At 42.6% G+C, this 12,217-nt stretch overlaps 1 protein-coding gene across 4 annotated transcripts in view; it reads left to right on the top strand.

The window, feature by feature from the left end:
- Window positions 1-12,217, top strand: part of LOC109882972 (calmodulin-regulated spectrin-associated protein 1-B) — a 102,794-nt gene that overhangs the window by 33,252 nt on the left and 57,325 nt on the right. For all 4 annotated transcript variants that reach the window (XR_004204982.1, XR_004204981.1, XM_031802755.1 and 1 more), the window contains exons 4-5: window positions 1,209-1,370; window positions 2,863-2,943. Coding sequence is in view for 2 of the 4 variants with exons in the window: in XM_031802755.1 (XP_031658615.1) it covers window positions 1,209-1,370; window positions 2,863-2,943 (243 nt within the window). In the remaining 2 variants the exon portion in view is untranslated. The remainder of the gene's footprint in view (window positions 1-1,208; window positions 1,371-2,862; window positions 2,944-12,217) is intronic.

Here is a 12,217-nt window from a genome sequence, read left to right as displayed (position 1 = left end):
CTATCCTGGAGGGATTTGCATTTGCGTCCTCTACCCGTGAGGTTAACTGTTCCATATCTTTAGATTTTTTTAATAATTGCCCTGACAGTGCGTGCTCAGTGGTATATTCAATCATTTGTGTATCTTCTTGTAGCCATAGCTTCAACACCTGCATTGCTTGCTGTTTGGGGTTTTAGGCTGGGTTTCTATACAGCACTTTGAGATATCAGCTGATGTACGAAGGGCTATATAAATACATTTGATTTGATTACCAGATTTATGAAGGTCTATGACCATCTGTCTCTTTTGAACTGACAGTTCTTTTGTTTTCTTCATGGTGTTGGATGACAAAGGGACATTGCATGCGTGTTACCATGTTTTTATACCCTAGTGAAACAGCAAGTGATGTAATGGCTCAATATAGTTCCTTAACACTTTTATATAAACTTAAATAAGTGGAATTGAATTCCTAGTTTAATTTTGGTAGATGTTATTTACTATAATCTTTAAGGTTGCCATTAATTGTGAAATTCTCACATGTTAGTATTTTGAGTTTCTCTCTATAGTATTGTTCACTTTTAAAAAGGCACACCTGTTAATTGAAATGCATTCCAGGTGACTACCTCATGAAGCTGGTTGAGAGAATGCCGAGAGTGTGCAAAGGTTGGCTACTTTGAAGAATCTCAAATATAAAATATATTTTGATTTGTTTAACACTTTTTCAGTTACTACATGAATCCATATGTGTTATTTCATAGTTTTGATGTCTTCACTATTATTCTACAATGTAGAAAATAGTAAAAATATTTTAAAAACCTGGAAGGAGTAGGTGTGTCCAAACTTTCGACTGGTACTGTACTGTTGTATATTATATGTAAAATTACAGTACAATTTTCAATGAACACATAAGGTTTTATATGCAAGATGGTTAAATAAAGAGCAAAAGTATTGATTATTATTATTTGTGCCCTTGTCCTGTAAGAGCTCTTTGTCACTTCCCACGAGCCGGGGTGTGACAAAAACTCATTCTTATGTTTAGTAAATGTATGTGGCAGACAAAAAACAACATTTGCTGACCCTGTTTCTAGAGGGGGTACGCAGCTTGGAGGTTGAATGTTTGAAGGGTACGGGACTATAAAAAGTTTGGGAACCACTGCCTTAAAACGATCAATCGAGTAGGGTAGGAGCAAACATGCTAAACATATATTGTTTCTCCCCTGTGTGTACAGAGTTCCCACATACCATTAATTGATTCCCTGATGATGGCCTACACAGTGGAGATGATCAGCATAGAGCAGGTGGTAGGCTGCGTCAAACGCTTCTCCACCTTCAGCGCCTCCAAGGAGCTGCCCTTTGACCTGGAGGACGCCATGGTCTTCTGGATCAACAAGGTGAGCCGTGCGTGCGTCAGGGTTTCCGTTAGGAAAATGTGTCACCGGACATTTGACCGGCAACATTTTAATTTATCGGACATTTAAGACATTTACCGGATCCATATGCATTGGGTGCGTAACCTGATCACCCACGGTGCTCAGAATGACAGAAATTACATTTAGAATATGGTCATTCATATTAACCGAACATGCAAGTCGAGGATGCAACGATGTGCGGTCCTTCTTACTGAATTCTGATAACTACTTTTTTACTTTTCCTCAGCCAACATGACAAGTAACGAACAGCAAAATCACTAGCCTATGTCATTCTACTATAGTAGAAAAGTTTAGGCTACCTATTCTATTGGTCTGCTTGTCGAGAAATAAATAGCCTATTCCAAACAGACTCGGGGACAGTTGTGGGACGATAGATCCCAAATTCATATAACCAGTAGTAACCTAGTTTACATCTTTCTTTTTTTTTTACTTTGAAAAACCATGAGTCTGATGCAAAAGATCAGAATGTTTAGCTTAAAATATTTATAAACTTATTTCTTCACATTGTAAGCATTAATATGCTAAAGGCAGTGCAAATGTTTGTTCCAAAGTGCAATTAGCAGGAAAATACTTATCAAAAGGACACTGCACATGAGAACTGTTTCATGTGACCGAGATGAAAATATCTGTTCGAAATTTAGAAAGAGAGGAGATCTAATGGGCTTTGAAGCATGGTAAGACATGTCTTGTGTATTAAAACGCTCAACGTTAAAGCTTTCAAACAATTAAGTATATGTTTTCTAAATGCTCCAGTTCATTGGAAAAGGGAAAGGGGGATACCTAGTCAATTGTACAACTGAATGCATTTAACCCAACCCTTCTGAATCAGAGAGGTGCACGTGGAACAGTGGGTCAACTGCCTTGCTCAGGGGCAGAAGACTGCAGTGGTATGTGACACGCTGATGACGCGCTAATGAAGCCTGCCTTCCGTTGCCGTTTGATGCCACTTTCAAAACAACTGGGAACTCGCAAATCTCTGATTTCAGTGCATTCAAGTCAACTGGTCATCCAACTCGGAATTCTAACTATTTCTAGAGCTCCGACCTGAAGATTACTGATGTCATGATTTGACCTCATATTTTTCAGTTCCCAGTTGTCTTGAAAGCACCACAATTTTGTGCTGTCTTGACAGATTTTCCACTCAAAGGCTCTGTATCTGTATGCTGTACGTGTGTGATAAATAAGAGCATGATGAATATACTGTACACGCACCAATTTAATTCCACTAAATTAAGAAAATTAACCGCTAAGCATGACCAGTCAAATGTATTTACATTTCCAAAAATGAATAGGCTAAATGCATTATTATGCAACAGGAATTTCTTCTCCCTGACTGTTGGCTGGCGGCAATTTTATTTTTCAGGTTTTCTATTATTTTATCGGACAAAAGCCTGCTATTGTGTGAGAAAGCGGGACTATGTGTGTAGTGTACTGACCCTTGTCTGTCCCCCAGGTGAATATGAAGATGAAGGAGATCACAGAGAAAGAGACCAAAATCAAGCAGCATCTGCTAGAGTCCCCCAGCCACCAAAAGGTATTCTTGCGTTTTCCCCTCGATGTCTCGCACGCTCACTCTCGCTGTCTCGCACGCTCACTCTCGCTGTCTTTTTCACTCTCGCTGTCTCGCACGCTCACTCTCGCTGTCTTTTTCACTCTCGCTGTCTCGCACGCTCACTCTCGCTGTCTTTTTCACTCTCGCTGTCTCGCACGCTCACTCTCGCTGTCTTTCTCACTCTCGCTGTCTTTCTCACTCTCGCTGTCTTTCTCACTCTCGCTGTCTTTCTCACTCTCGCTGTCTTTCTCACTCTCGCTGTCTCGCACGCTCACTCTCGCTGTCTTTCTCACTCAAGCTGTCTCTCACTCTCGCTGTCTTTCTCACTCTCGCTGTCTCGCACGCTCACTCTCGCTGTCTTTTTCACTCTCGCTGTCTTTCTCACTCTCGCTGTCTTTCTCACCCTCGCTGTCTTTCTCACTCTCGCTGTCTTTTTCACTCTCGCTGTCTTTCTCACTCTCGCTGTCTTTATCACTCTCGTTGTCTTTCTCACTCTCGCTGTCTTTCTCACTCTCGCTGTCTCTCACTCTCGCTGTCTTTCTCACTCTCGCTGTCTCGCACGCTCACTCTCGCTGTCTCAAATGCTCACTCTCGCTGTCTTTATCACTCTCGCTGTCTTTATCACTCTCGTTGTCTTTCTCACTCTCGCTGTCTTTCTCACTCTCGCTGTCTCTCACTCTCGCTGTCTCGCTGTCTCTCACTCTCGCTGTCTTTCTCACTCTCGCTGTCTCGCACGCTCACTCTCGCTGTCTCGCACGCTCACTCTCGCTGTCTCGCACGCTCACTCTCGCTGTCTCGCACGCTCACTCTCGCTGTCTTTTTCACTCTCGCTGTCTTTTTCACTCTCGCTGTCTTTTTCACTCTCGCTGTCTTTCTCACTCTCGCTGTCTTTATCACTCTCGTTGTCTTTCTCACTCTCGCTGTCTTTCTCACTCTCGCTGTCTCTCACTCTCGCTGTCTCTCACTCTCGCTGTCTTTCTCACTCTCGCTGTCTCGCACGCTCACTCTCGCTGTCTCACACGCTCACTCTCGCTGTCTTTTTCACTCTCGCTGTCTTTTTCACTCTCGCTGTCTTTCTCTCGCGCTATCGCTCTCACTCTCGTTGTCTTTCTCACTCTCGCTGTCTTTCTCACTCTCGCTGTCTCTCACTCTCGCTGTCTCTCACTCTCGCTGTCTTTCTCACTCTCGCTGTCTCGCACGCTCACTCTCGCTGTCTCACACGCTCACTCTCGCTGTCTTTTTCACTCTCGCTGTCTTTTTCACTCTCGCTGTCTTTCTCTCGCGCTATCGCTCTCACTCCCGCTGTCTTTCTCTCGCGCTATCGCTCTCACTCCCGCTGTCTTTCTCTCGCGCTATCGCTCTCACTCTCGCTGTCTTTCTCTCGCGCTATCGCTCTCACTCCCGCTGTCTTTCTCTCGCGCTATCGCTCTCACTCTCGCGTTCTTTCAATTCAATTTAAAGGGCTATTTTGGCACAATCTGCATTTCTTTCATTTTCACTCACCCTCACTTTCTCTCTCTTCAATTTCTTATTACCATCCCTCAATGTTCACCTACCATTGCGGATGGGCTCCCTACCTACCTCTACCCTCTCCCTAAAACAATGTGTGCCTTTAATTGTTTGTAACAGGAAATGTTGGTGTCAGCAGCCCTGGATACTGTTTCTGGGGCCTCTAGTTACAGCCCCCCGCCAAATAAAAAAACCTGGGTGAAACACTACATTTTAGGTTGATGTTATAATTAACATGAGCATTTCCATGTCAGCCTGTATTTTTCTGGTCCCTGTATTGGCCTGTTACGACGATCAACTCTAAATGTTTGATTTGAACCTTCTTAGAGACCCTATTCTCCCAATATAGTGCACTACTTTAGACCTTAGCCAATATTGATATTAGTATAAATATTTTCTGTCTTGATTTTAATGATTTGTAGTTCACTATACAGGCTAATAGTGTTATTTTGAGATGTGACCATAGTCTAACCATGAAGTGTGGACCTGATCTCTTCCTGTCACTGCATCTGACCTTTGAACTGTCTGCTGCTCTTCCTGTTTGTCTCCCTAAACTCCTCACCTCCTGTCTCTTGAATACTTAGTCTCCCTCCAAATGTCACTGGAAGCTTGTACGTGTAAGTGGAAATGACGACAGCTTCTGCTATTGTGTGTGTCTCAGGTTTTAATTAGCTGCCAATTGCAGCTTTTGGCCCAAAAAATGATATAAGAAGCTGATAAATAAAACTTGTGTTGGCCAAAATGGAGAAATAAAATCCCATTGCAAATGCTAAGTATTGCTCTTTCTTCATTGCTGGAAATACCAGTCAATGTAAATACCTTTGACCATCATGCTTATCGGTCTATAGGTTAATTTGCATAATTGAGTGGAATGAAATTAACCTGTGTGTATTTTTGTTAGTGAACATGTATCTTATTTACCAACACAACTATCACACACAGCATACAGAGCCTATTCCTCGACTAAATATAGCTACTATTTTTATTTCTCAACTAGTCATTTAAGTGCGACTCCCATTCACCATTCAAGTGTCAGCGCTTCACACACTACTTTACAATGTGAGCTGGAGGCAGTATGCATTTTTAAAACATACTTAATTGTTTAAAATCTGAATGTATTATTTCATATTATAAGTTATGTCTTACCTTGCTACAAAGTAGCCTATAGGCAAAATCCGACCATGGAAACGCAATTAAAATAACACTTCATAGGCGGCGCGTGAGTTTGGAGAAGCTTACAATTTATCCTACCATTTCTACATGCCAGTTATGATTTTCAAATGCGCATTTTCGTGGAAGAGGTTTCATTTAAATCATAACGTTTTCATTTCTCAAAATCATTGTCACATGGTTAATCATAAAAATGGGAATTAAAATGATACAAATCTAAAAGTTCAAATGAAACTAATGTGAGAGCACCAGCCTCAGCCATATGGACACATTGATACACCGTGATCAATTGCAGTGTGACACAAACAACAACACAGTTACAAATGGAATAAACAAACATACAGTCAATAATACAGTAGAGAAAGTCTATATACAGCGTGGCAAATGAGGTAGAATAAGGGGGGTGAGGCAATAAATAGGCCATAGTGTCAAAATGATTACAGTATGGCAAATTAAACACTGGGGTGATAGATGTGCAGAGATGAGTGTGCAAGTAGTGGTACTGGGGTGCAAAGGAGAAAAATAAATAAAATGAATAACAATATGGTGATGAGATAGTTGGATGGGCTATTTACAGATGGGCTATGTACAGGTGCAGTGATCTGTGAGCTGCTCTGACAGCTGGTGCTTAAAGCTAGTAAGGGAGATATGAGTCTCCAGCTTCAGGGATTTTTGCAGTTTGTTCCAGTCATTGGCAGCAGAGAACTGTAAGGAAAGGCGGCCGAAGGAGGAATTGGCTTTGGGGGGCTTACTGTGAGGAACTATAGTTTTAATAAATCATTCGCAATGGATGTTAAAAAAACGAACACTTTCCTACATTTCCGTGCAGCAGGCCAGGTAGTTCTATGCATGCACGTGCGCTCCGTCAACATTATCAGGACAGAGAAGCCCATTGCTCACATGGAGTTTTATCGAACGCGAACAATTCACATAATGAAACAATGAATGTGCAAGAATTGGCAGGAGACAGCTGAGCCATTCTGGAGAGGGACTTGCCTATATCTTTGCCATGCAGCCCTCCCCTTCGTCTTGTCTCAACATTTGAAATTATACTCAAGACACATTATCTTCACACACTGAACACAAATATAAACGCAACATCTCCAAGAGGTACAGTTCATATAAGGAAATCAATGGATCGATGCAGTCGTACACGTCGATCCAGAACATTCCCAAACATGCTCAATGGATCGATGCAGTCGTACACGTCGATCCAGAACATTCCCAAACATGCTCAATGGATCGATGCAGTCGTACACGTCGATCCAGAACATTCCCAAACATGCTCAATGGATCGATGCAGTCGTACACGTCGATCCAGAACATTCCCAAACATGCTCAATGGGTGACATGTCTGGTGAGTATGCAGGCTATGGAAGAACTGGGACATTTTCAGCTTCCAGGAATTGTGTGCAGATCCTTGCGACATGGGTTTCATACTGAAACATGAGGTGATGGTGTTCATTGTCCGTATCATATGCCTGCCCACACCATCACCCCACCATGGGGGGCATTCTGTTCACAACGTTGACATCAGCAAACCGTTCATCCACATCTGCCCAGTTGAAACTGGGATTCATCCGTGAAGAGCACACTTCTCCAGCGTGCCAGTGGCCATCGAAGGTGATCATTTGCACACTGTAGTCGGTTACAACGTCGAACTACAGTCAGGTTGAGACCCTGGTAAGGACAAAGAGCACACAGATGAGCTTCCCTGAGACGGTTTCTGACAGTTTGTGCAGAAATTCTTTGTTGTGCAAACCCACAGTTTCATCAGCTGTCTGGGTGGCTGGTCTTAGACGATCCCGCAGGTGAAGAAGCCAGATGTGGAGGTCCTGGGCTGGCGGAATTACACGAGGTCTGCAATTGTGAGGCCGGATGGATGTACTAGCAAATTCTCTAAAACGACATTGGAGGATAATGGTAGAGAAATTAACATTAAATTCTTTGGCAACAGCTGTGGTGGACATTCCTGCAAACAGGATGCCAATTTGCACGCTCTATCAATAATTGAGACATCTGTGGCATTGTGTTGCGTGACAAAACTGCACATTTTAGAGTGGCCTTTTATTGTCCCCAACACAAGGTAATGTGTTATGTATGTAATGATCGTGCTGTTTAATAAACTTCTTGATATGCCAAACCTGTCAGGTGGATGGATTATCTTGGCAAAGGAGAAATGCTCACTCACAGGGATGTAAAACGCATTTGTGCACAAAATTGTAAATAAGCTTTTTGTGCATAAGGAACATTTCTGTGATCTTTTATTTCAGCTCATGAAATATGGGTCCAAACATTTTACATTGTGCATAAGGAACATTTCTGTGATCTTTTATTTCAGCTCATGAAATATGGGTCCAAACATTTTACATTGTGCATAAGGAACATTTCTGTGATCTTTTATTTCAGCTCATGAAATATGGGTCCAAACATTTTACATTTTACATTGTGCATAAGGAACATTTCTGTGATCTTTTATTTCAGCTCATGAAATATGGGTCCAAACATTTTACATTTTGTGTTCATATTTTTGTTTTAGATGCTTTTCTCTGACAGCTGAAACTCAATAATCAAGGTTTATACAAATCGCTGTTGAAAACTAAATATTAGTCTAAAAGAAATGTGAGATGTCGAGATGCTTTTTATAGTGGATATCAATTTTATACATTCCCTGCCTGGGCTGATGAGACAGTGTATTGCGCAGTCAGATAGAACAGAGTAAATAGGCATTTTAACATCATAGATTTAGCTGGTGGGAACTTGTGGAATAGACACCTTCTGGAATGTGATTTTAGCTAATCATCATTCAGGATTAGACCCACCAGTTGTATAACATTTGATAGACAACACTAACTAGAGGTGGAACGATAAACCAAAAATTACCAACACCGACATTGCCCTCTTACCGAAGCAATTTTGCTTACGTTGGTAATGTTGGCAGTTAGGCTACACAACGTTCCTGCTTAAACCATTATTTGGTGTCTGGGCTTTAGAAGCTTCTGATAGGCTAGTTGACATCATTTGAGTCAATTGGAGGTGTACCTGTGGATGTATTTCAAGGCCTACCTTCAAACTCAGTGCCTCTTTGCTTGACATCATGGAAAAATCAAAAGAAATCAGCCAAGACCTCAGAAAAAAAATGGTTGACCTCCACAAGTCTGGTTCATCCTTGGGAGCTATTTACAAACGCCTGAAGGTACTTTTTGGAGAAATGTCCTCTGGTCTGATGAAACAAAACTAGAACTGTTTTAACATAATGACCATCCTTATGTTTGGAGGAAAAAGGGGGAGGCTTGCAAGTCGAAGAACACCATCCCAACCGTGAAGCACCATGTTGTGGGGGTGCTTTGCTGCAGGAGGGACTGGTGCACTTCACAAAATAGATGGCATCATGAGGGAGGAAAATGATGTGGATATATTGAAGCAACATCTCAAGACATCAGTCAGGAAGTTAAAGCTTGGTGGCAAATGGGTCTTCCAAATGGACAATGACCCCAAGCATAATTCCAAAGTTGTGGAAAATGGCTTAAGGACAACAAAGTCAAGGTATTGGAGTGGCCACCACAAAGCCCTGACCTCAAGCCTATAGAAAATTTGTGGGCAGAACTGAAAAGGCACGTGCGAGCAAGGAGGCCTACAAACCTGACTCAGTTACATCAGCTCTGACAAAATTCATCCAACTTATTGTGGGAAGCTTGTGGATTCTACCCGAAATGTTTGACCCAAGTTAAACAATTTAAAGGCAATGCTACCAAATTGTAAGTGAGTGTATGTAAACTTCTGACCCACTGGGAATGTGATGAAAGAAATACAAGCTGTTAGAAATCATTCTCTCTACTATCATTCTAACATTTCACATTCTTAACATAAAGTGGTGATACAAACTGACCGAAAACAGGGACTTTTTACTTGGATTAAATGTCAGGAATTGTGAAAAACTGAGTTGGTGTATGTGAACTTCCGTCTTCAACTGTAATTGAGACGATGCCCCAGCGGTAGCCTGGGCAGTCGCTAGTGGGCGCTATGGATCTCCACTATCGTATGGGCTTGATGTGCACAGCCTGTAATACACTTCTGTATGCCTATTTTCCCTGTTTTCTCTACCTTCTAGCCATTCAATCTGGTTGAGGAGGAAAGCCTTTACAGCCGGAATGGAGAATGTTTTATGCACAAGTGTATTACTGGCTGTACACATCAAGCACAGATGGTCCATAGCGCCCACTAGCGGCTGCCCACTCTATGCCAGCGGAATGAAGCGGAGCTCCCCATTTGCGGTAAATACATAGTGGCCTAAATATGGCCTACAAATGGAACGTTTTTGTAGGATATTACATTTACTGTTAGGATCAATTGCATAGCTATCTAGCAACAATGTCTTATTTAGAGTTAGCTATCTAGTTAATGTGTTTTGAGTTCCACTTCCTCAGTTGGCAAATTATGTAGCATATAAGTATAGCCTAGGCCAATATGCACAAAAAACATGTAGGCAAATTCATTTCGATACAGCCAAAAATATATCAGATTTTTCTGGATCCTATTTTGACATGTTATGCATCAACGTGATCCCGAGTGGCGCAGCGGTCTAAGACACTGCATCTCAGTGCAAGAGGCGTCACTATAGTACCTGGTTCGAATCCAGGCTGTATCACATCCGGCAGTGAGTCCCATAGGGCGGTGCACAATTGGCCCGTCTGGGTTTGGCTGGAGAAGGCCATCATTGTAAGTAAGAATTTGTTCTTAACTGACTTGCCTGCCTAGTTAAATAAAGGTTCAATAAAAATGAAGGTATTAGATGAAATACCTAACTTCAAACATGTCTTACTGGAAAAAGTCAGTCTAGAGCCCTTCCACTTAGCTATCTTGCTTCAAAGCTTTGCCATTTGATACCTGATTTTATTAGACTTTTTGTCTAATAATGTTCTAATGTTATAGCATAGTACCACCAGGTGAGCTACTGGGTGTGGAGGCTTTTGTTCCAGCCCTACTCTAACACACCAGAGTCTACAAATCACCTGCTCAACAGGACATTGTTAAGCTGACTCAGGTGTGTTTGAGCAGGGCTGGATCAAAATCCTGCACAGCCAGTGGCCTAGCTCCCTGCATGGAGAGTTGACCACATGTTTTATACAGTAACCTGTATATTTGACTTTAAGGTGTTTTTCCCAGTGGTATTGTTATGGTATTGAGTATCATTATACTAGCTAAAGATTAACCCATTGGGGTAGCCTAAACAAATGCAGAAAGGCAACCCAATCCTTCAGCCATCTTTAACTTTGCCACAATGCTACTACTTCCGTTAAGCTACAGGAGCATGCTCATTGCTAAAATGGCACACCTGTCTTATAATACACTACATGACCGAATGTACAGTGGGGAGAACAAGTATTTGATACACTGCCGATTTTGCAGGTTTTCCTACTTACAGAGCATGTAGAGGTCTGTAATTTTTTATCATAGGTACACTTCAACTGTGAGAGACGGAATCTAAAACAAAAATCCAGAAAATCTGCACACACTGCAGCAGGGATTTTGGCCCACTCCTCCATACAGACCTTCTCCAGATCCTTCAGGTTTCGGGGCTGTCGTTGGGCAATACGGACTTTCAGCCCCATCCAAACATGTTCTATTGGGTTCAGGTCTGGAGACTGGCTAGGCCACTCCAGGACCTTGAGATGCTTCTTATGGAGCCACTCCTTAGTTGCCCTGGCTGTGTGTTTCGGGTCGTTGTCATGCTGGAAGACCCAGCCACGACCCATCTTCAATGCTCTTACTGAGGGAAGGAGGTTGTTGGCCAAGATCTCGCGATACATGGCCCCATCCATCCTCCCCTCAATACGGTGCAGTCGTCCTGTGCCCTTTGCAGAAAAGCATCCCCAAAGAATGATGTTTCCACCTCCATGCTTCACGGTTGGGATGGTGTTCTTGGGGTTGTACTCATCCTTCTTCCTCCAAACACGGCGAGTGGAGTTTAGACCAAAAGGCTCTATTTTTGTCTTATCAGACCACATTACCTTCTCCCATTCCTCCTCTGGATCATCCAGATGGTCATTGGCAAACTTCAGACGGGCCTGGACATGAGCCGGCTTGAGCAGGGGGACCTTGCGTGCGCTGCAGGATTTTAATCCATGACGGCGTAGTGTGTTACTAATGGTTTTCTTTGAGACTGTGGTCCCAGCTCTCTTCAGGTCATTGACCAGGTCCTGCCGTGTAGTTCTGGGCTGATCCCTCACCTTCCTCATGATCATTGATGCCCCACGAGGTGAGATCTTGCATGGAGCCCCAGACCTAGGGTGATTGACTGTCATCTTGAACTTCTTCCATTTTTGAATAATTGCGCTAACAGTTGTTGCCTTCTCACCAAGCTGCTTGCCTATTGTCCTGTAGCCCATCCCAGCCTTGTGCAGGTCTACAATTTTATTTCTGATGTCCTTACACAGCTCCCTGGTCTTGGCCATTGTGGAGAGGTTGGAGTCTGTTTGATTGAGTGTGTGGACAGGTGTCTTTTATACAGGTAATTCTTACTGGTTGGTAGGTGATCAAATGCTTATGTCATGCAATAAAATGAAACATTTCTGGA

Source organism: Oncorhynchus kisutch, linkage group LG23 (assembly GCF_002021735.2).
Source record: "Oncorhynchus kisutch isolate 150728-3 linkage group LG23, Okis_V2, whole genome shotgun sequence".
In the NCBI taxonomy this organism is placed as follows: domain Eukaryota; kingdom Metazoa; phylum Chordata; class Actinopteri; order Salmoniformes; family Salmonidae; genus Oncorhynchus; species Oncorhynchus kisutch.
Note: the sequence above shows the minus strand (reverse complement) of the source record. Positions and strands in the feature narration are given on the sequence as shown.